This window comes from Narcine bancroftii, chromosome 2, assembly GCF_036971445.1.
Source record: "Narcine bancroftii isolate sNarBan1 chromosome 2, sNarBan1.hap1, whole genome shotgun sequence".
Classification (NCBI taxonomy): domain Eukaryota; kingdom Metazoa; phylum Chordata; class Chondrichthyes; order Torpediniformes; family Narcinidae; genus Narcine; species Narcine bancroftii.
This window is the reverse complement of record NC_091470.1, coordinates 160,601,295-160,626,244: the sequence shown is the minus strand read 5'-3', so window position 1 is coordinate 160,626,244 and position 24,950 is coordinate 160,601,295. Positions and strand designations below refer to the sequence as shown.

The 24,950-nt window shown below is 46.8% G+C and overlaps 1 protein-coding gene across 1 annotated transcript in view; it reads left to right on the top strand.

Annotated features, from left to right (window-relative positions):
• Positions 1-23,619, top strand: part of LOC138752496 (podoplanin-like) — a 36,320-nt gene extending 12,701 nt beyond the window's left edge. Inside the window, exons 2-4 of the mRNA XM_069915315.1 lie at positions 17,663-17,869; positions 20,943-21,060; positions 22,316-23,619. Coding sequence (XP_069771416.1) covers positions 17,663-17,869; positions 20,943-21,060; positions 22,316-22,322 — 332 coding nt within the window. The 3' untranslated portion in view covers positions 22,323-23,619. The remainder of the gene's footprint in view (positions 1-17,662; positions 17,870-20,942; positions 21,061-22,315) is intronic.
• Positions 23,620-24,950: the final 1,331 nt, after the last annotated feature.

Sequence of the window (24,950 nt, the reverse complement as noted above, 5' to 3'; positions counted from 1 at the left end):
GAGATCTTTTATGAATTTTTCCAGGGGTCAGGTTGGGTCAAGAAACAGCTTTTTTTTTAAATATTTTGTTTATGATTTTCCAAACTCAAACGGTTATCAGTATCAATTTTAACAGTCTCGGCATTGACTACAATTTAAAATCATCCATTCTGTACAAAGTTTTCTGGAGATTTTGAGCTCATTCCGTCCCTTTCCCCCCCCCCCCACCCCCGCCCCCCCTCACCAACATCCTCAACACTTTAGCATTTACAAACCACAGTGACACCAACATTGAAGACACTCGCAACAAAGGTGTGAAACCTATAGCAGGGTTTTGTGGGTGTGTCTCGACATGGCGGCCAGAGCTCAGGCTGCTTTACCTGGTTGGGATGGGATGGACCCCACCCCCCCCTCCCCCCCTCCCCCCCCCATTGAGGAGTAGACGAGGAAGGTAGGGCAGTGAGGCATGACAGTCCACATTATAGTTGTGGAATTGAAGTATCGTTGCCAATTATTTTTTTGTGTGGGCCAAAAATCATCTTATGTGAAGACTCAAAAGTGCAAAATTGTAAGAGTGATTTGCACGCATGATGTCTCCACATAAAGCCAGAAAATATATTTTCCACAAATATTAAGCACATTTATGATGAAAAATGGAAAATTGAGTAATTCAATACTTCAGATCACATTTGTGACAAGTGTGTGTGTGTATATACACACGTATGCATAAGCACCACAGAGGCAACAAACAAAACAATGCTTAATACAGGTAATCTTATCACAAAGAAATTCATTTGTATACTGTATACTTCTTTTGCAATGTTAATTTTTAAACATAATTTCAGGCATCACAATGCTTTTTTGCAGTGAAAAAATTTTGTTTACATTTTTGTGGACTGTTGACTTTACTTTTCTTTAAAACTACTCATTTTGATAAATGAAGCTTGCTGTATTTGCTAACAAATAAACTACCAGAATTTATATGTTCATCTCTTTATTCCTCCTTAAATTTGAATTTTAAAAGAACTGCTCTAGAATCCAGAAAATCTGAGAATCTTGACCGACCCAATCCTCAAGCCATCTGGATTTTAGGTCTTTTACTCGTAACACCGAGTATTTCCAGGATTTTCTGTTTTACTTCAGAATTTATCAACGCCAAAGAATCTTGCTATTTAACTGCTTGATGTCTAAAAACTTGCAATTGCCCCCACTATTGATGTCTTTGGGATAATATTATGTTCTCCCTCTGAGAAGGTAGAATGCTTCTCTGAAGAGAAAGTCAGCGGTTCATGTTAATTGACTGAAGGAAGGCAGAAACTCTGAGGGAAGCGAATTCCACAGCCTTCAGCTGCAGGAATGGAATGAGTTACAATGGGAGATGGTACCAGGCATGGACTGGTCACTGCAGGGGGATCACAACTCCCCATCCTCTCCTAGAGACATAGAGAAACTCACTGTGAGGTTCCAGGCTACTGAAAGACATTGTTGGGGGTTAGCTGATTCAAGGACACAGGACACACCCAACGAGCCTTCGTAATGAGTAAAATGTTTGCAGTGGAGGGTCTGAATGACTTTTCCACCATGAGCTCCAAAGCAGCAACATTTACTTTGCAATTGTAATGTTCGAATCAGATGGTCAGCAAAAAAAACTTTGTTTTCCTTTTGAACTTTTTTCAAGTACTTTTGAAACATTTAATTTCCTTTTTTTTGTCACTTTGTTCTCTCCCCAAGGCTGGTACTTTTGGTACATCTCCCTCTTTCCTCCAAACTTTTTCCTGATTTTCTTACTGATGAGGAAGTGACGTTTCTCATGTTTCCTCATGCTACTGAAATGTATCTCATGCGTAAGGCATTTGCCAAGTTACCTCAGCCCTATTGCAGCTCGTGTTAATCAGATGGTATTTTGTCTGTGCAAAGTGCACAAAGTGCTCAGGTGATTTCTGGAGTCTTATTTTGCATTGAATTATCCATTCAGAGGACGAGGACACATTTGAAAATTGCTCTGAACCAAGGAAACAGCTTGGAGTCAGACAGTAAATCCAAAATCACGCAGATGCAGATGGGAGGAAAGTAGCGGGTTATTTCCGAACTAAATTGGTTTGCTCCCCTCCCCCCCAATGATAGCCCCAGATTTTCATGGTTACATTTACTATCCTTGCCCTGTTAGCGGTTAGCACAGTGTCATTACAGCACCAGCGACCCAAGTTCGAATCTGGCGCTGTCTGTAAGGAGTTTGTATGTTCTTACCGTGGCTGCGTGGATTTCCTCCTGTTGCCCTGGCGTCATCCCACCCTCCAAAAGCATACAGAGTTTAGAGGTTATGTGGTGTATTTAGGCGGCATGGGTTCATGAGCTGGTAGGGGCTGTTACCCATAAATTTAAAAAAATTATATTTCAATTCCCTGAATTTGAATTCTCCCACTGTCTTCTGGAAATCGAATAGGATCAAAGGTCATTGATTCTAATACTCTGTCCACTTGGTAATCCCCCTCCCACAATAGACATGGCTGGTGTAGTGGTTAGCGCAACACCTTTATAGCTCCAGCGATCAGGACCGGGGTTCAAATCCCTTGGTGTCTGTGAGGAGTTTGTACATTCTCCCTATGCCTGCTTGGGTTTTCCCTGGAAACTCCAGATTCCTCCCACCGTCCAGAGGTGTAGGTTAATTGGGTGGCACAGATTCGTGGGCCAAAATGGCCTGTTACTGCACCGTATGTCTAAATTAAAATTAACAATTTAAACAGAGTGTCTGCTTCGGGAGTCAGATATGGACCATGCAAATGATGTTACCATGGTTATTGGCCTCAGTTGGAAGTGCTTGTGTCAAGGACAGGTATGTATCCCAGCAGCAACAAATCAAGGCCTAATGCCCCACTGCAATATCAATGCTGCACTCCTCAATGGCAAACAAAGCCTCACTTGCCCTGAATGCAAAAGATTCTTTGGTGCTATTACGAATAATAAAAGTTCACATCGACCTAACCAGCATCTGCCCCTTCACTGCAACCATCAACTTCTTTATCTTATTGCTGTCTGTTGGAGTTTGTTGAGAGCAAATTGTAACAATGACTATATTTCAGAAATAAACTCTTTCTGCATGCATGGAAGGTTCCATGTAAGTGCAAGTCTTCTTTTTAATTTAAGAAGAGATGTAAGAAGGACTGAGAACAGGCATCACTTAATGTGGAAACAAGCCCTTAAGCCCTCCAAATCCATTCTAACCATCAACCACTGATCCAACACTTTGGCCATTTCATTCTCCCCACATGAACTCCTCCCAGATTCTACCACTTACCTAAACTTTAGGGGAAATGTACAATGGCCAGACAACCCACTCCCCATGTGTTTTGGGGGCATGAGAACAAGGAGAAGGATTGAACAGGGGTTACTGGAATTGCACCACTCTGCTGCCTGCTCCCTGAACTTCCCACATTCCAAAGTTAAGCAGCCATAACATCTTGTCTCAGCTGCTTGTAACAACACTTATTACAACAAAGACCAGCAGTCCAGATAGCATCATATCTCCAGGTTGAACAGATTTGGTCAAAGTTCACCAGTGTTGCCGCATATTTTGTATAACATTTAACTGACTTGGCATCAGCTTGAGTGCTGGAGAAGCTCAGTAGGTCCTGTGGAGTCCATAGGAGACAAAAATATATAGTAACTAATTTTTTTAGGCCTGACCAAGGCTGGCCATGTATCTTTGCCTCCAATGGACGTCATGAGACCTGCCGAGTTTCTCCCGCTTTTATATGCATTTACTACAATCACAGCGACTGCAGATTTTCTTATTTCACATCAGCTTAATGTTGCTTCCTTAATACACTTCTAAAACCTGACCATAAACCCGAGCAGTTGGGAATAGTTCTTTGCATTTCCCAATTTATCATCTGCCTTTAAAAGCATCTGAGAAAGAATGCAGCTGTGAGAAAGTATTGGGTGGCACAAAAGAAAAACGGGCACGCCAGCTGGATGTCTGTGTTGTTCCCATCCTTTCTCTGTCATGAACCTCTCTATCACCCTGCTGCCCACCTGCTGATCCCAGCCGTTATCCTAATTATTTACTAAGAGCACGGAGATTTATGGACAGGACTGTCAGTTTGCGATGACTGCTGAGGGCATACAACACACAAAATCACGGGGGCAGGCAATGTGGGCTTCATGGCTGTCGTTTAAAGTAGAAACCATCACAAGCCATGAGAACAGGCTGCCATAGATTGTGGGGTTACTTTAAACATTAATTCGCAGCCCACAGACTTCCTTGATTACTTTCTGTTGCTTCGCTCAGCCGTTCTTGGGGTCTATTTTTTTTTATGCTCCTGCATCATTTTAATGTTGGAGCCATTTATTGAAGGAATGACCAGGTAGGTGACAGAAGTCAGACGAGTCCATCTCATTTTGTGTCATTGCAGTTGCAGCACCAAGCAACAATGACGGACGTCTTAATAGCCCACAGCTATCAATTATTATCAGTTGGTCGACAATCCAGACATGGGGCATGAGAAAACCTCCAGTGGTGTGAGCTTTGGGAACCAAGACATGCTGAGTGCATCTCAACTTTCCCATTCCCTGGATTCCAAAAACCAATTTTCTTCGGGGAAGTCTCTTTAATCTGCATTAGAATGAAGAACCGTCTTATGTAAACCCCCACTCTATTACGTGAACAGAGTATCTGTGCCATAGATTTTTCACTTGTTCAGGTTGTCAGAGGTTTGAAATTTGATTGCAGGCTGCGTCCCTAGTTATATTGTTTGGGGCTAAATTAAAAATGTCAGCATGAGGTACAATTACCATCTGAATTCTTAAAAATCCTCAAGGCAGCAACTGGCTCTCCTCTCCATTACTCCTTGTCAATTGGGCCACACCAAGTTTATATAACCCGCTCTCATTATCCAATCTCTCTCACACCTCGAATAACCCGGTTGGCCGATACATTAGAGGAAGGAGACAAGAATTTGTGGGCGGGTCGCTCCTTTGGTCGTGGAGAGGAGAAAAACAGAGGGGGGAGAATTGAACTAGTGAAGCAATAGTTTGTTCAGTTACAAAGGAATTAGACCAGTTTTTGAGAGAAACCTGTGATTGTTAAGAGCTTCCAAAGCCGGAGAGGAAATTCCCAGCATTGAGCTCAGTGTTTTATATTTAGGGAAAGAGTGGCATTCATGAGTTGGTTAAAGAATTATGCACTGGACATGAGTTGGATGCATTTATAGAACTGATATTTTTGATATATTTCATATTGACACTGCAAAGAAGGAGGCCATTTGGCCCTTGGGTCTATGCTGGGCCAAAATTAATTCTAAATCAATCTCACTCCCCTGCTCCTGGCCAAGGTCTTGTTAGTAGAGGGAAGGAGGGGATCCTTCAAATGTTCATCTAACATGGCAACATCTTTCAGCCACTCCCATAACTGCCTGACTGAAACATTTTTCTCAACATCCCTTTCATCTTTTGATCAAAATCTTCAGAAAGTACAATTGGACTGCTAAGTTTGTGGCAGTGACGTGCAAGCTTAATTTTGATTCATTGTGGCCTGGAGAATTGTGATCTTACCTTGCAAAGTTATGGCTTCCCTGGACCACGCGAAGCCATGAATTGGTCATCGAAGCAACTGAATTTTCATGGTAAATTTATCCTCTCTCTTTGCAGGTCTGTCAATGTGTCCACATGCATAAGTATTTTTCAGAGCCTAATAGCCTGTACACCTGCGATTGCCTGATCTTGGAAGCTAAGCAAGGGAGACCACTGAGGAACACCAGGTGCTGTAGGTTTCTGTAAGGGGCACTGGACAAATTGGCAGCCAGACAAAAGTTAAAGAATTTCATGTATGTTACATTCTAAATGTAATATTACATGACAATAGTGGAACTTTTACCTTTAACATCCTTGCATGGATAGCCACAAACTTTTCATGTGTGTGTCTGTGGTGGTACACCACCGGCCTACTGCAGGGGGCAACCTCTGTACCTGCAGGAGTGTAAGGGGACAGGACAACTGTCAATCAGTCGGCCTGAATGGATCAAGCCCCACCCGGTCGGGTGTCAATCACCCTCCGGGATATAAGCCTGCACCGGCCTCCCAAGACCTCACACAGAGTTGCTGCGGCCACAGCCAGCCTGGCTCTGAGGAAATCTTTGTGGATTAAAGCCTGTTGTACAGACTTTGCCTTGTGTGTGTCTGATTCTGTCTAACAGCGCACCACAATTTAATCCACAAAATTTTCCCACAGCTGCCATGGAAAAACTCCTGAGTGCAGGGAGCCTCGAGGTCGACCCACGCCACCCAGAAGCCCAGACACGCTTCGAGATCTGGCAGCATGCGGTCGAGGCTATCATCAAGACACACGAGGGCGACATCCTGGACTCCGATAGGAGTCACAACTAGGTCCCTGAGCCTTACAGGTAACCAAAAGGTACTCCACGTACAAGAGCGCAATGGACACTCTCGAGAACTTGTACAAGCCCCCCATGAATGTGGTCTGTGCAAGGTACCTCCTCAACACCCGAGCCCAGCAACGCGGGGAGACGGCTGAGTCGTACCTGGGACACTTGCGAGAGTTGGCCCAACCGTGTCTGGCTGAACCCGAGGTAGGTGTAGAGGAGGTCGAGAGGCTGATCCGGGATGCCTTCGTCCGAGGGCTACGCTTGAGGCCCATCTGGCAGAAGCTGCTGGAAGACAACATCTATGCCCTAACAAGGACTGTGGAAGTGGTCCAAACCATGGAAGTAGCAGCCCTGCACTTCAAAGCCTTCGATTCCAGGTTCCCCCAGGGTCCCTCATGGCCCTCTCACACTGCAGCTCCAGCCCCAGGCCGAGCTGGGAAGGATAGCGTCGCTGCGGCAGGCACCCAGCACCCCTGTGAGTACTGTGGGTCCTGGTGTGGGTCAGATCGACGATCGTGTCAAAACTGCCAAGCTAGGAAACTGTATTGATCCCAGTGCGACAAGAAAGGCCACTTTTCAAAAGTGTGCCTCTCTAAACCTGCCGGCAGCTCAGCGGCCCTCTATGACTTCCCCCGCGGACCCCCCCCCCTCATGCGTGTGCCGGGCGGCGCCATTGTCCCCGCGACAACTTCCGCCTTCCCCGACTTTGACTGCGCAACATACGGCCCCGCCAGCCACCTGCAGCATGTGCCCCGAGCATCTATACCAACCTTCGCCCTCGCCGCTTGCTGAGAGCTACAGTGACGTCACTTCCAGCTCACAGAGTGATGTCACTTCCGGTTGACGCAATGACATCACTGCCGCCGGCCATGATGACGTCGCTTCCCCCAGTGCAGCGGACATGGCTGGGGGAGGCCAGCCACGCAGCGGCTCCCCATGTGCCGCCGCCATCTTGGGCCAGGCAGCGCCCAACACGGAGGGCCTCCGTCGATGTTGAGAATGACGTGGTCAACTCGGGCGATGACCAAGCCACCCTACCGACACTATCCATGCCTCCGGAGGCCATCGGCTACTGCATGCTGCACCTCGTGTCCGATGTCGACATGGTCAACACGGGCGATGACCAGGCCACCCATTGATGCTCCCCATCCCTCCGGATAGTGATGACTCCAATTCCAAGTTGGACCTGGCCGCCACCACGCTGACCAGGGACATTCCCCACAATCTCGGGCACTCGATGATGGACGTGCAGGTAACAAAGTGCCTGTTGGACAGTGTCAGCTCTGAGAGCTTCATTCACCCGAGCGTGGCCCATTCCCTAAGGTTAAAGGTCCACCCCACCACCTGCTCAATCGCCCTTGCCACCAAGGATAAGACTGTTAGTACTCTCGGGCAATGCTTGGTCGATATAATGGTGGGAGGGGAGACTTACACAGGATTCAGGCTTCTGGTCATGCCCAAACTGCGCACCACTCCTCCTGGCCCTGGATTTTCAGTGCCACCTGCAGAGTGTCACCCTTGCCTTCAGGGGGCTCCAAACTCCACGGCTCTGAGCTTGGGCACTCCACCATTGAAAAGGAGGCCCAGGTGATTGTGGAAGCGGTCCGCCACTTGCGCCACTACCTGGCTGGAAAGAGTTTCACACTCCTCAGGGGCCAGCGGGCCGTGGCGTTCATGTTTAACACTACCTACAAGAGCAAGATAAAGAACGACAAGATCCTGCACTGGAGAGTCGAGTGGCAACCTACAGCTACGACATCCAGTACCGCCCCGGGAAGTTTAACGACTCCCCTGATGCTCTCTCTCGCACCTGCGCATCTATGCATGACGACAGGTTGCAAGCATTGTATGAGTCCCTCTGCCATCCAGGGATCACCCGGTTGTACCATTTCGTTAAGTCCCGAAATCTGCCATACACCATCAGGGATGTCAGGGACATGACCGAGACCTGTCAGGTCTGTGCAGAGTGTAAACCCTGCTTCTTCCATACCCCCCAGGCCCATGTTGTAAAGGCTACTCGGCCTTTTGAGCGTCTCGGCATGGACTTCAAAGGGCCCCTGCCTTCCACGAAGCAAAATGTCTACTTCCTCACAGTAGTGGACGTGTACTCACGCTTCCCTTTTGCCATTCCTTGTCGGACACCTCCACGGCCACCATCATCAGCGCCCTGGAGCAGATCTTCACCATGTTTGGCTACCCTGCCTTCATCCACAGCGACCGCGAGTCTAGTTTCATGAGCGACGAGCTGTGCCATTACCTGACAGTAAGGGGTATCGCGACCAGTCGCACAACAAGCTATAACCCAAGAGGCAACGGACAAGTGGAATCCGAGAATGGGGTGGTCTGGAAGGCAGTCCTCCTGGCTCTCAGGTCAAAAGGGTGGGCCGTTTAATTCTGGCAGGACATCCTGCCCGAGACACTACATGCCATTCGGTCACTGCTGTGCACGGCTAACAACGAGACCCCTCACAAATGTCTGTTCTCATTCCCCAGGAGGTCGACGACTGGAATGTCATTCCCAGCATGGCTCACATCCCCTGGACTGGTGCTTCTGCGGAAGCCCGTACGGATACACAAGGCCGAAGCCCTGGTCGAGCAGGTCTTCCTCCTACAAGCAAACCATAACTATGCTCACGTTAGGTTCGGCAATGGCAGAGAGGACACCGTCTCAACCAGGGACCTGGCACCAACAGGAGCACCCACCACACCACGCCACCCTCCAACCCAGGACGATGCTGACCAGGCATACACCCCCGTCCCTATGCAGCTATGGGGCACACAGGGCCTCCTTGACCACCAGGGGCCCGCTTCAGCCTTAGGAGATGAATCCGCCCTCTCCCCACCCACCCATTCAATACGACCCACATACATCGACCCCGGCCCCCCCTGGCCACCCCTCCGCGCGGCACCACACCAGCCACATACACCCCTGCCGCCAGCCCCCCCACTTCCCCTCTGACCAGTGACCAGGAACCAGTCCTACGACGATCACAGAGACCCGGCGGCCACCGAATCATCTCAACCTGTAAATATTGTGTGTACATAGTTGGTGTGATTCCTTGTTACTGCACCCCCCCCCCCCCCACCACTTGGACAATTTTAAAGAAGGGGATGAATGTGGTGGTACACGACCAGCCTACTGCAGGGGGAAACCTTTGTACCTGCAGGACAACACCTGGCTGGCTGCCAATCAGTCGGCTTGAATGGATCAAGCTCCACCTGGTTGAGTGTCAATCACCCTCCGGGATATAAGCCTGCGCCAGCCTCCCGAGGTCTCACACTGAGTTGCTGCAGCCACAGCCAGCCTGGCTCTGTGGAGGTCTTTGTGGATTAAAGCCTGTTGTTCAGTCTTTACCTTGTGTGTGTGTCTGATTCTGGCTAACAGCGCACCACAATGTCTGTGACTTTATTTGTATATCTGCATGTGTGGATCTGGGCACATGAATGAAGATTGAAAAAAGGAATCGGTCCTCAACTAGTCTAAAGTTGAATCATGCCTAAGTCTGAAAAATATTTCCCCCAATTCTCCTTTTTTCTTTCTTTTTCTTTTTTTCTTTGGCTTGGCTTCACGGACGAAGATTTATGGAGGGGTAATGTCCACGTCAGCTGCAGGCTCGTTTGTGGATGACAATTCCGATGCGGGACAGGCAGACACGGTTGCAGCGGTTGCAAGGGAAAATTGGTTGGTTGGGGTTGGGTGTGGGGTTTTTCCTCCTTTGTCTTTTGTCAGTGAGGTGGGCTCTGAGGTCTTCTTCAAAGGAGGTTGCTGCCCGCTGAACTGTGAGGCGCCAAGATGCACGGTTTGAGGCGATATCATCCCACTGGCGGTGGTCAATGTGGCAGGCACCAAGAGCTTTCTTTAGGCAGTCCTTGTACCTCTTCTTTGGTGCACCTCTGTCATGGTGGCCAGTGGAGAGCTTGCCATATAACACGATCTTGGGAAGGCGATGGTCCTCCATTCTGGAGACGTTACCTACCCAGCGCAGTTGGATCTTCAGCAGCGTGGATTCGATGCTGTTGGCCTCTGCCATCTCGAGTACTTTGATGTTGGAGATGAACAATGAAAGTTGAGGATGGAGCGGAGACAACGCTGGTGGAAGCGTTCTAGGAGCCGTAGGTGATGCCGGTAGAGGACCCATGATTCGGAGCCGAACAGGAATGTGGGTATGACAACGGTTCTGTACACGCTAATCTTTGTGAGGTTTTTCAGTTGGTTGTTTTCCAGACTCTTTTGTGTAGTCTTCCAAAGGCGCCATTTGCCTTGGCGAGTCTGTTGTCTATCTCGTTGTCGATCCTTGCATCCGATGAAATGGTGCAGCCGAGATAGGTAAACTGGTTGACCGTTTTGAGTTTTGTGTGCCCGATGGAGATGTGCGGGGGCTGGTAGTCATGGTGGGGAGCTGGCTGATGGAGGACCTCAGTTTTCTTCAGGCTGACTTCCAGGCCAAACATTTTGGCAGTTTCCGCAAAACAAGATGTCAAGCGCTGAAGAGCTGGCTCTGATTGGGCAACTAAAGCGGCATCGTCTGCAAAGAGTAGTTCACGGACAAGTTGCTCTTGTGTCTTGGTGTGAGCTTGCAGGCGCCTCAGATTGAAGAGACTGCCATTCGTGCGGTACCGGATGTAAACAGCGTCTTCATTGTTGAGGTCTTTCATGGCTTGTTTCAGTATCATGCTGAAGAAGATTGAAAAGGGGGTTGGTGCGAGAACACAGCCTTGCTTCACGCCATTGTTAATGGAGAAGGGTTCAGAGAGCTCATTGCTGTATCTGACCCGACCTTGTTGGTTTTCGTGTAGTTGGATAACCATGTTGAGGAACTTTGGGGGGTATCCGAGGTGCTCTAGTATATGCCAAAGCCCTTTCCTGCTCACGGTGTCGAAGGCTTCGGTGAGGTCAACAAAGGTGATGTAGAGTCCTTTGTTTTGTTCTCTGCACTTTTCTTGGAGCTGTCTGAGGGCAAAGACCATGTCAGTAGTTCCTCTGTTTGCGCGAAAGCCGCACTGTGATTCTGGGAGAACATTTTTGGTGACACTAGGTGTTATTCTATTTAGGAGAATCCTAGCGAAGATTTTGCCTGCAATGGAGAGCAGCGTGATTCCCCTGTAGTTTGAGCAGTCTGATTTCTCGCCTTTGTTTTTGTACAGGGTGATGATGATGGCATCACGAAGGTCCTGAGGCAGCTTTCCTTGGTCCCAGCAGAGCTTGAAAAACTCATGCAGTTTGGCATGCAGAGTTTTGCCACCAGCCTTCCAGACCTCGCCGGAAGGGCCTGCTACTGTGCTGTTTGACTATGCCTTAATGTCTTAAGACATTACCGAGATCTACCGAGGCCGGGGCCACCGCCTCCCCCTCGCTTTTGCCCGGATCGGGGCCGCCGCCTCCCCCTCGCTTTTGCCCAGATCGGGGCCGCCGCCGCCTACCTTCTGCTCGGAGTGGGGCCATGGCTGCCGCCGCCTACCCTCTGCCCGGACCGGGGCCGCTGCCTCCATCTTTCTTCCCGGACTGGGGCCTCCGTCTGCTTCGCTCTGCCGAGGCTGGGGCCACCGCCTCCCCCTCGCTTCTGTCCGGACCGGGGCCTCCGCCTGCCTCACTCTACTGAGGCCAGGGCCACCGCCTCCCCCTCGCTTTTGCCCAGATCAGGGCCGCCGCCGCCTACCCTCTGCCCGGACCTGGGCCGGGGCCGCCACTGCCTTCCAGTTACACCCCAGTTACACAGCAGTAAGAAAGGGTGTGACTCGGTCAACCCCGTCAGAATCCAACCGGGTCCCTGACCTACCTCAGAGGTAGTTAGAGAACACAATTCTCCACAATGAAATAAACTATTATTAGCCAGTTTGGGATCTGTTCCAGTCATTCTTTTAGTGATGTCATGTCAGAAGTGTGTAATGTGAGAGTGACGTTGCCCCTCGAATCATTTCTCTCGGCAATCTGTATATCTTCGAAAGACTGATATACTCCTTCTGAGAAGGTTGTGCCTGAAAGGCCAGAGAGAAAACAAGGGGCAACAGTCATTACTTGTTGACACAGCCCACTGCTCTGAAAGTTGGAGGGGTGAGGGTAGGGGTGTAACAGATGAAACTCATGTCCTACTTCGTCTCTGAGATTCTGCCAAGGATCCTGCTGCCTTACCCTCCAGCTCTGAAACGCCGGCCGATGTTTGCGAATAGGAGACCAATCAACTCCTAAACTTAATCAGGAACTGTTAAACCCCTCTGGAACATCCTTGTGACTCGCGTTGGCTGGGGCAATGGGAACCTTGAGTTCACAAGAAGCCTTGAGAAAATGAGCTCTGAATGTTTGGTGCATGAATCACAATTTCAAAGTAAAATCCAGTGGCCTGGAAGATTTGAGGGTTGATTCCCCCTGAAATCCCACCATTCCTCAGAGGAGTACACTGAGAATAATTAGGGTCCCGGTGGAGAGAGGGTGCAGACATTAGTTCACTTCTTTATCAATGGGTTTGGAGTACAATGTTGGGGCATTATCTATGTACAGATAATGCAAGATTGTTTCCCCATAGCTCAAGGGTGGTATGGTAGTGCCAATTTTTGAATTGTTAAAATGATCCTCTTCAATTCTGACCTCTGGTGTTGCCTGTGTGGAGTTTGCGTGTTCACCCTGTGTCATTGTGGATTTCCTCTGGGTGCACCACAACTAAATCTCAATCTTCCTTCTAAACAGGCATGGGTGTGGGGGGGAGGTGGGGTTTGGAGAAGAAGAACCAGGTCCTCCAGTTTCCTCTCACCCTTCAGAATGTACTGGCCAATTGGGTGTAATAAGGGCCTGTTACTGTGCTACGGGTCTAGATTTAAAATGAAAAAAATTTAAAATGTTAAAATATGCCCTTCTTTTCTCTTTTTTTTGACATGAATTAAATGCAGCTCTCCCTGTATTCCTCCCTCTTTTCACCCTCTAGTCTATTTCAACCATGGTCTGCAGAGGAAGAATGTTTTGTCGCATTCCGCATATGACAGAAATAAGCTGCAGTTTTTGCATTTCTCCAGAACTACTGGCGATGGAGTGTGACTGAAATAAATGACCAAGACAGATGCAGAATGGCTGGAGCCCAGGAGAAAGGAACGAAGGGTTCTGAGCAGAGTTCAGCCTTTACTTCCTCCAGCTCGCAATACCTTTCCAGTGTGTTGTTTTTTTCTCTTTCCTTGGTTCCAATTCTTCCCATTGTCGAGCTATTTCTGTTCCCCACGCTGCACTCAGATCAAGCAAGAATTGACACTGTGTGCCTGCTCCAAATCTCTCTTCCCTTTATTCTCTGATCCAATAGTATTCCCCTTTGGCAGTAGCCAATTTATATTCACTGATTAATGGCCTATTTACACTGAAGGTCAGCATAGGAGTTGCCTTTGGCTCTAGGAACATCACAATTCATAGTGTTTACATAACCAGTCAGCTACTACAGCGCCAGATTAATTGCACAAGTTTATGAATGCACTGTTTCTTTCCACCTGCCTTCATTTTGGAATTGGCCCAATCCAGCATTGTGGGTCTGAGATCAGGCACTCAGCCTTATGGCGGTTCAAAGAAATAGCGAGCAGGAGCATATTTAACAATCAGGGCCACAATTAAAGAAAGGTTTCTCAGCAGGGCGGGGTTCAGTTGGCAGCTGCTCATTTACGAGAATGCATTAGCAGGGGGTGTAGGTGGCCCATTCCCCATTAGCCACTGCTGGCAAGATCCATCAAGGAGCATCAAGGTGCAAAAATGATGCGCTGGATTCAAAGCTTCTCCCTGTTCTCTTTATTTGATGTTCTTGCTGGATTTTGGTCGAACCATTACCTTCCAATGGCAGGTCCTGGTTATTCTCGACATCTGAGTGGTGACGAGCTATCCTCTTTATTTATTTATTTAAATCCAGGGATACTGCACAGAGTACGAGCCCTTCCGACCCATGAGTGCTGAGACTGTTACCGGGCACTGAGGGTTTGAGACCGAGGGGAAGCCTCTCAACTACAAGGAGTAATGACAGGGCGCCACAGTGGTGTCAATGGTGTAACTATAAATGAGTGTAACAACACACAGTGATGGAAATGTATGGATACAAAACTCAGGGAGGGAAGAGACTTTGAACAGTTTTCCTTTTGTAAATAATTTATTGTGAATAAAGTACATTTTGGGTAACACCTGTCCCAAAGTGTTGCAAAGGATGGGCCCGGCCTTGTTGCCACACGATGTCCCAGTCAGCTGGACTTTGCCACCCCACCTATCCTTCAGGGAACAGTTTGTTTTCAGACAGACTCCTTTGACCTCTGGCGCACAGTAAATAATGCAAGAGGCTGAGACCGAGTCACTGATCTTTATACACAATGGACAAGGGCCTCATGCTGTGCTGTGACCCAGACTTTCTGGGGAAGGGTCAGGGTGTTGGAGGCTGTATACAGGTCAAAAGAGGAAGGGGTGGCAGGACAGGGCAGAGCCAGGTGATCAGGAGTTCAGCAGTTCCACCACATTCACAAAGTTATCAGGCAGTGGTGGTTAGCACTTCAATGTCCTGAGAGATGAGAGATGAGGACTCAATGAATTCTGTAGGGTTCCCTGAGCAGAATGCCTCATTGTCAGTGCTTGCAAACAAGCACCCAGGATTTAGCCTGGCTGGCGGGGTACAGTTAGATCCTTCCTGTACAACCGGAACATAACCCACAGTGCACATTGCTCCCAAGATGACTGCAGTGCAGTGAAGACATTCGCCTACCTCTTCACAGAACGCAGACTCACTAAGAGGGTGGGGAGAAGGATTCAAGGGTTCTTGTCCCAGTTTATCCCCTGCAGCTGCGTGACAGAGGACTCCCTGATTTGTGGGCTGCCCCCGGGGATGCACGCAGAATCAGACATCCAGAACTGCTGAAAGACCATCAATTCGGTGAAAGATGCGCTTAGGTCTGCCCGAAACCTGTTGGTCTTACAACGCTTGATAATGGAACGCTCACTCCAGATTCCAGGAGTACGTGCTGAGGGACGCACTGAGGTTTGGCGCAGCCAATGCAAGGACGCTGTGGGGACGTCTACAATCTTCCCATCACCAGGCATTGAGGGGCTGAGACAGAGGGGAAGCCCCTCAAACAGAGTGGGGGGTTGTAATGGTAAGGATATGAAATGTATGGATATGAAATTAAAAGAGGGAGGAGACTTTGAACCGGTTCCCTTTTGTAGATCATTTATTGTGAATGTAGTCTATTTTTGGTTAATAAAAATAAGCCCGCTCTTTCCCGGTGACCCCATATTCTTTAGCATGTGGGAGGAAAGTGGAGCACCCGGAAGAAACCCACGTGGATATGGGGAGAACATAAAAACTCCTTATAGAGAGCACAGGATTCCAACCTGGGTCACTGGGGCTGTAATAGCATTACATATCCGCTATACGAGCCTCACAGCAGAGAATTAATTTTGATATTTCCATGTGTTCATGATGACTTTTGAGTATTTGGGTACATAACAATAAAGGAACCTTGAATCTTGACTTATCCCCTTAGCAGTTTCTGTGTCTTCAAGAAGGCACCTGTGCGTATCCCTGCACCAAACTTTTAAAAAATATTTTATTTATATTTTCACACAAGCTTTGTACAGTGTCCTGCCAACGATGGCAATTCACAATCACATATACTTGTACGTGTGGTCCTTTTCTTTATGACTATATATACAAGCCTGTGTCTCTACCAAGCCCCCCTCCCCCCACCTGTAGAACAAGATGACAATAACAAACATTAACATTAGGAGGAAAAATGGGGGCAGGGACTGTCGTAGCTCAATGCGTGGCCTCCAGGTCGTTGTTCATTCTTGACGTTCCTTGATTGGGACTAGCACGGGGGAGAGAAAATGACAGCGGGGAACGGGGAAACCAATCATCCCCCATGCACCTATGTAGGGCATGTATGACTGCCATATCTTACAAAAGGTACTGTATTTGCTTCTCAGGTTATAAGTGATTTTCTCCAGGGGGACGCAACTTTGCAGTCAGAGGGACCGAAAATGGGCCTTCATAGGTCGAGAGAAAGATGGGAGTCGGACTTAGGCATTACAATTGATGAGAGGTGCTGGTCCAACTTGTGTCAGTTGTGCAAGGTACAGGCTGGTCCAGTATAACTTTTTGCACCAATTGTACATAACGCTGCAGAAAATTAACAGATCAAAACAAGAATTCCCGGACCAATGCTTCAGGTGTGGTGTTACAACCAGGACGTTTGTGCACACAACCTGGTCATGTACCAAGGTGAGGCCCTTTTGGGTAGATCTAGGCCAAGTCCTGGAGAAAATTATAAGTAAATGATTCCATCAAGACCCAGAGTTCTTCCTGCTGGGAAATATAAGGGGCATAAGGCTTACTATGAAGTTGTCCACATTTCAAATCCAATTTGTGTTCATCTCATTGGCAGTGGCCAGGAAGTGCACTGCGGTGACTTGGAAGTCCGACTCTAGTTTTAGTATCGAACAATGGAACAAGGAAATGCAAAGTTGCATTCCCTGCACCAAACGTAGTAAATCCAGCAGGTTTTAGAGTCAAAAGGAAACGCCTTGGCCTCCTGAAATACTCCATAAGCTTCCCTTGATTGTCCTTGTATTCCACAGGTCAGTGAAAAGGCAGACTTCAAATCCAACCAATAGCCGGTAAAAGGCTTAATTGACCGAATATGATTGAACTCACGTGGACAATCTTCACAAATGCATCCTTAGATTAACCTGCTTGAAATGTTTAAAAAAAATCCTGAAATGTTTTGAAGGGTAGTCAGGCCCTGAATGGCTGCCACCGTTCAGTAAGATCATTGCTGACTGATGTCAACTCCAAGCAAATGCCGACCTTTGTTCTGCATTTCTTCCCTCACACAACTGCATGTGGTAACGTATAATCTCAGCCGGACTTTTATCATTTCCTTCCATATTCTCCTGGCTTCGCTTCAATGGTTTTGTGACTTTGCTGATTTCTGATTAACGGAACAGACAATAATTCAATTGAATTCCAAGGATCATATGCCCTTTTCTGAGAATTGCATTGGATAACCATCCGTTTACGCGTGCCACGCAAATGAGGCAGCCCCCTGAATATAGAATTCATTCACTTCCTGGATCTGGTTGAGGTGATCATCAGATCACCTGGACCAAAAAATAGACATACCTTGGTATAGTGCATTTTCCTGCCTCAGGGCATCACTTCTCAGCCAGAGAGGTGTTCGTGGAATTGAAGCCGCTTGTTGGAAGCTTGGAGACCAATCTTTAATTGAGGTCAATTGCACAAAGGGAGTGGAAGAAGGACAGTTATAACTTACTGAGTGCAATAATCTATTTCCTGATGCAGATGCCGTGGAGTCAGATGAAGGTGAGCTGATTACAAATGGAGGAACAGAAGATAAAAATGGGTCCACAATGTTCAGGCCGCCTGTCACCACAGTGCCAGGAAGTGAAAAGACCGAGTCTGCTGAGGACAGCAGAGAGTCTAACGTCACGTCCTCGACCAAGTCAAACTCAACTGAAGATGATGGTCCTGAAGCTGAAGACTCTGAAGGTATTTCATTGAATGGTGCTTAACATTTTCTAATGATGAATGCAATAAACTGTGATAGGCTTTGTGCATACCTAGGAATGAACTAATCCCACTCTGGAAATGGGACTGGGTGTTTTCTATTGGAATCGTACATGATGAGCCCATGTAATGACATCTTCCTGGTCACGTTAATTTCAGAGGGCTCCATCCTTGTCACTCACAACCCAACCAGCTGCTTGCTCTGCTGCAGTGTAATTGAACCAAAGTCATTCTGGGCCTTTAAAGAATTATTGCAGGAGCCACTAATTTCAATTCCCCATCCCAGTCCCTTGCTGTCATGTCTGTCCATGGTCTCATGAACTGCTAGGCTGAGACCACCTACGAATTGGAGGAACAACATCTCATCTTCCATCTGGGGACCCTACAACCGGATGGCATTAACATTGACTTCTTCAGTTTCCATTTAAAAACTCCCTGACCCATCTTCTTCCCCCTGTCGCTTTGCTTTTCCCCAGCTCGATCTCTCTCTCTCTCTCTTCTATTTCCTTTCACACAGCCAAAATCAACTCACCTTATTATATCCAACTAACACCTTCTGGTTGTTAGGTCTAGATTCCACCCCCTCCCATTCTTCCCCCTTAATCTCTCGTCTTGAATTAGGCTGCTTGCCTGCCTTTTGCTTATACCTTGAAGAAGGCCTCAGGCCTAGGATGGCCAGATGTCCAGATTTAAGCCAGATAGTCCAGCCTTTGAGAACTCTGACCTCCATCCAGCGTCACCTCGAGCCAGATGTTAATTTGTCCTCCAAATTTAGGGGCAGAATCTGCAAGAAGGAAAGCGACCAAGTACTTACCTGTCAATTTGCAGCGTTCCGAGGTCAAAAGGCTGTGCACAGCCACGTTTTTTTCTTGTGCACATGCGCCAGCTGGCACTTGCGTATGCATGATGGATTTGAGCACCAGAGCCAGCCGGCACGTGTGCAGTGGGCCCGCATGCAGATTGGGGGGGGGTTTCTGGTTAGAAGCTTTTAGCGCAGGGTGCAGGCACGTACTTGTGGTGCGAATTATCTTCGATGAGGCATCAAGTAGAGTGTATGGACTGTGATCTTTGATGGAGGGTGAATAGCTCTGTTTTGATTCAATATTTTTTAATTTTCTAATTTCTCTTTAAGTATTTCAAAAGTTTTATCAATATTTGCCAATTATGTTAATATGAGAGTTAAAAATGTAACCAAGGTGAGTACATGTTTGATACTTTTTTTTAAGAAGCATATAAACTCAAATAATGGTAGTAAAATCATTTCAAGTGTCTGTTATGTGTATATAAAGGCCTGTCAGATCTTAAAGCATACTCAACTTCATACATTAAAACAAAATGGGAAAAAGGAGGATAACTTCTAAGGAAGAATGGAAAATAATATCGAGCAATGGAGGTATCTGTGATGCGCTGCAGTGTGAATGCAACAAACACAAACTACGAGGGCTGTACTACAGGCTTTAATTAGCTTAAAACTTGCACAAGGTTCAGTATCCCTTCTGGCTCCGTGTGCTCTGCTCCAGCCCAAGGGAGCCTTTATATGGGGCTGTCAGGGAGTAGGCGGAGCCAGCCTCCCAGGTTACCTCCCTAGAGGTACAGTGGGTTGCCCCCCGCAGTAGGCAGTGCAGGAGTGCAGGCAGACACAGATCAGTGGTCGTTACACCACAGTATCAATGGAAGTGTACCAGTTCACAGAAAAGGAGGGAATTTGCATGGAAAAACCTAATAAAGTACTTTATTACACCCTATAGAACAGCCCAACTTTAAACACATGGAAGGAAATTATAATGGCCATTTATAAAATGGAGACGATAACAGCCGACACACAGTAAATAACTCGAGAGGCTGAAATCAAGTCATTGATCGACAAGCTTTTAGTCACAAAGGACGGGGACCTTGTTCTGTGCTGTGACCCAGGCTTTCTGGGGAAGGGTCAAGGTGCTAGAGGCTTTGTACAGGTCAAAGAGGGAGGGGCCACAGGTACAGTCACAGGACGGGGCGGAGCCAGGTAATCAGGAATACAGGAGTTTGCCACAACAGCATCTATTAATTATAAATTGGAAAAATTTGATTCATGCTGGGGAAAATTGGTTTAACTACATAATACTTCATAGGCTTGACTTTATTCTTACAAATCAATGATTATATTGCAAAAAACAAATCACTCCTGACTTGTATATAGTTTCCTTTTTTTTCATGTTCTGTTTTTTCTCTCTATAAGTGTATACCTCAGATAAATATTTCTGGTATGTGGAAAATCATGGCAAATATGAATATATATTATATATAATATATTATGTATGTGTGTGTATACTATCAGAGATGCCTCCTATGGAAATGTTTGTTTAAACTTCAATTAAAGTATCATTTTTTAAAAAAAATACATTATGTTAATACAGTGGACAGTAGAGATGTGGAGAGTTGGAGACAGAGCGGTTCACTTTTTTGTTCTTCTGAGTTTTCGGATGCTGCTCCCTCTCAGCTGGGCCCGCTTTGTGTGCCTGCACACCCATGCACAAATGTGTGCACAGCCCCGCCGTGTGTGGGCACGGTCATGTGCACAGCTTAGAAGGATGGCCTCCATTGTGGACATTTGGAAATGGCCACCATACTCAGGCCCCAAACATCAGTTAGACAGTATCTTTACCTCCTATGGACTCTGCAAAACCAGCTGAGTTCCTCCAGCATTTTGGTGTGTTTTTAATGCATCTCAGCCCCTAGCACTGCCACTCCCAGCCACTCCCGATCCATCACATTGGTTCAGCTCTGGGCCTCTCTCCGTGGCAACCTTTCAGACCCAGCCCCTTCCCTGGACGTTTGATGTCCATTACCCTGGTGCAACCTTCAAAGGAGAGTCCGCCCATGATAGAAAAGCCAGACAAGGCCTGTTGGTTTCTCCTTGAGTGAATTATCAGAGGATGGTGCCTCCTTGGGCAGCATGAGTTGCTCAAGGAAGGAAAGAAAACAATCATTACGACAGCATTCACAACAGACAGAGAGACAAGAGACCCAAGACTTCAATCACCAAAACATGTAACATCCTGTATCTTCTTTCCAGGGAAGGATTTCCTTGAGATGCTCACTCTGATTGGGATAATAGTGGGCGCGATTGTGGCTGTGATCATCGCCCTAACGGTCATTATCATCCTCGTTAAGAAAATGTCCGGTGGATACTCGTAAGTAAACAAGAATTCGTCAAAATGAAGAGCTCCACGGATTCAATGTTCATGTTTCCACAATAGATGCAATGGGCGGAGCTCGTATAATTTGGCCGAAGCAAACGTTTCTTTGGTGGAAGCAACCAAATTATTTCTGTGGACTATTCAGTTCATGGTGAAGTTGGCACCGAGTCAGTTAGGCAGCTGACTGGACCATTGATCCCAAAAGCATTTCTGGAAATCAGACTCTATCCCAATTGGGCAAACTGTGTGATTTCCATGGGGTGATGCCAAGAGGAAACTGGTGTGTGACCACGTGCCCAGAACTATTTCTGAGATTATTAATTATGATCTCGATGAAGCCAAGGGATACTTGTCCAAAAGCTGCCTTTCCACACACTTCTGAGACCGGCTGATCCCTGGCCTAATCAGTGCCCAACCCCAACCACCTGGTAGGCCTCTGATATCTGACCCTGATCGATCATTGCAAGCATCCTGACTCCAGAAGCCTTGGAAACCCACTGACGATTGCAAACCTGACTTGCCAATCTCTGCACCCAACTGCACTCCCACTTTCTACCAGACTGACCTACAGCCTTCCCTTCACACTCCTGGAAATGTTCCCAGCCCAGGACTTCCCCAGTTTTTTTTTATGTTTGTCAAAGTTTAGTCTTGCATAAGGCTTGTCCAAATCTTATGTGCATTAAATGGGGTCCAGGGAAAAATATCCACGCAACTGTTAAACACGGCATTATGGGCACTGATGGAATTCTAAACAAGTCTGTGCTGTGCTATTTGTGAAATGCGTAGTTGCCATCAGAAGAAAAACTATCCCAGGGGCTGGGGGGTGGGTGGGGGTGGGGGGGAGTCTCAGTTCAGATCATTTTCCGATGTGTGAATGTGAGCTTAGAAAGATGACAGTTCCTGATGCACCAAATAATTGCATCCCTGATTCAAACTGGTCTTACCCGCTAACAAAAGATGGGGAGTTAGACCAGATACCAGAGGGTTTTTGCCTCAAATTTCAGGGTTCCATCATGTGAGAGAAAATGAAGATGGCAATTTCTGGAGAAGAGTGTTGAACCTATCAGAGTTCATTTGCGTGTAAGAGAACCCTTGAACGTAGTTTTCTTCTTTAAGCTTTCAATGACTTCTCACATGTTTGAACACCCTGGAAACAATTATCAAGTACCCAGCCAGTAACTGCATTTGTTCACGTTTGATATTGAACATTTTTACATTGTTCTGATCCAATCTTTCTCTATGTTCACAGGCCTTGACCTGCCGAGATAAAGAGACGACAAACTGGTGGTTCCGAAGTGAGAATGAAGTCATTTAATTCAGAATAACAGAAGTCACAACTAATATTATTTTGCCCGATTATCTTGGACCCCACCCCCACCCCCACAGCTGCTTGATCCTCCCACAGAGCTAGATGAGATCTGTCTTTGAAAGGCTGAAGTCATTTACTTTGGTTTGTGGTGAATGAAGCCCTTAAGTGCAGAATAAATGTTAGAGATTAAGATAAGGATGAGTCATGAGGACGATATACTGAAATTTTTGCCGCACAGATATGTAACATACACTTACAGACGAATAAGTATAAATAAAATTACCAGGTGAGTTAAGAAATAAACAATAAATTTTAAAAAGATAGATAAATATTCACAGATGCCATTAGTGTAAAAGAATCTAATGATAGAAACTAATGTGATGCAGCTTTGCTCCCCAAAAACCCTTCACCGTAGATACTTTCTTTCTTCTATAATTTTATTTTACCTCCCCCAATGAAATTAGATATGTATGAGAGACTCGATGATGTGCAGGAATGACAGTGGGACTTACAGTATATCAAGGAAGGGTCTGATAGAAAGGAGCTTTTATCCTCGGATTTAGGTACTACCCTTCTGAGGTTGCTAGTGGGCGAGTGTTGGGGACACGTCTTGCCCAGTCACTACTGCTGAAAGGGCTGGATGCTGTAACTGGGTGTGGGCTGAAGATGAGGACGTCCCCCACCCCCCACCCCCACCAGTGCCACTCATGGAGCTCAGCAAACAATAATCAATTCCAATGCTAAGCTATTTGCTCAGAGATTCTCTGCTAGCCTTGCAGGTGCTCTGCTTCATGTTGAACAATAGGAGCAGGTCATGATGCTACCAACCAGGACCCAGGGTTAAGTCTCTCAGTGGCAGGATACACTGAAGTTGGTTCTGGACTGCTTGCGGGAAACACTATAGACCAAACAACAATTTCCACATTAGTGCGTAGAATTTGGAGCCTTCAGTTCATGAGTATGGTGGCAGATTTCTCAAAAGTTTCCCTCGAGATGTTTAAATAGTCCCCTCCCTTACCCACAATCTATAACTGACTGATTCATTCGGTGGAATCCAGGACAAATAATCATCCTGCTTCAGGAAGTGTGAGGTACCAGCCCTGATTGCATTTAAAAAGTGTTTAAACAAATGGCTTTATATCCTTTTTTTAAACAATTGCCATTACATGAATTGCTGTTAAAAAAATTGTTATTTTATGTCTATAAGATATATTATTATTATTATTAAACAGCACTTGCGTTTACTTTTTGTCCTTTATTCATTCCTAATAATTAGATAAAAAGAAACAAAATTAACTTAGACTCTTAGATTCTATTGAAAAGATAAAGCTTGTGTGTGAGAGCGTGTGTGTGCGCGCGCGCACACGTTTAAAGGTAGAAGGAAACAAATCTTTTGAAAGCTTGTCTGCAGTAGAAATGATTTCACTATAGATTCTTCTTCATTCTTGCCTGCAGAGTGGTGCAGTCGCTTTTCTCCCAGCCCGTACAGCAACTTGACTTGGTGCTATCATGTTGCCCCTTCTACATAGCTAGACCAATGTCATGGAACTGATACGTTACCAGACTGAAGAGTGTGAGTGCCTTCCCCACACCTTTCATGAAATGGGCTCTTCCCCTGGGTAATCAGACACAAGTCAAGTTTATTATCCAATTGCTCAAGTGCAACCCGACAAAACTGCATTCTCCGGTCTCTCGGTGCAAAACACACAACCAGACACACATACAGACAAATAATACATATGCAGCACAAACCTTCATATATACCAATAAATAAATATTGCTTCATGAATATGTGAGTCTCTGATGGTGAGAGTGAGCAGTTCCTTCGGTCATTCATCATTCTCACTGCCCGTGGGAAGAAGCTGTTCCTCAGCCTGGAGGTGCTGGCTCTGATCCTCCAGGATCTCTTTCCCGATGGAGCAGCTGAAAGAGGCTGTGTGCGGGCTGGAAGGGATCCTCAATGATTCTGCGCACCCTCCTCAGTCAATGATCCCGGTAGATCACATCAATGGGGTGGAGGGAGACTCCAGTGGTCCGCTCAGCCGCTCTAATGATCCTATGGATTGACCTCTGATCTATTTCTCTGCAGCAACTGCCATAGTGGTGGCTTACTCACTCGTCCCCCTATTTTATGCAGTACCAGGAAGATATAAAATGGTTAATACTTTTTCTGATTGCTCGATGAAATGTGTGCGGTGATATGACCACCAGCCGACTGCAGGGGGTGACCTCTATACCTGCAGCAAGACCACCTAAGGGGCTGACTCCACCTGTCAATCAGCCAACCTGAATAACCCCCCTAGGGGGCTGACTTCACCTGGCTGGCTGTCAATCAGCCGACCCGAATATAGACCTGAGCCAGTTACACAGGGAGCCACTGAAGCATGAACTGGTGTTCCAACTTTTATCGGAATAAAGCCAGTTGTACAGTCTAGAGTTTTGTGCTTGCTTGCTGCTTTCTCGGCGCACCACAAAGTGCAATAGAGATTTTAATCCAAAGACAACGCACAGCCTGTGTAAGGCAGAAAGGTGTCTTTTGTAAGATTGGGGTCACCAAACGGCCATCATTCATCAC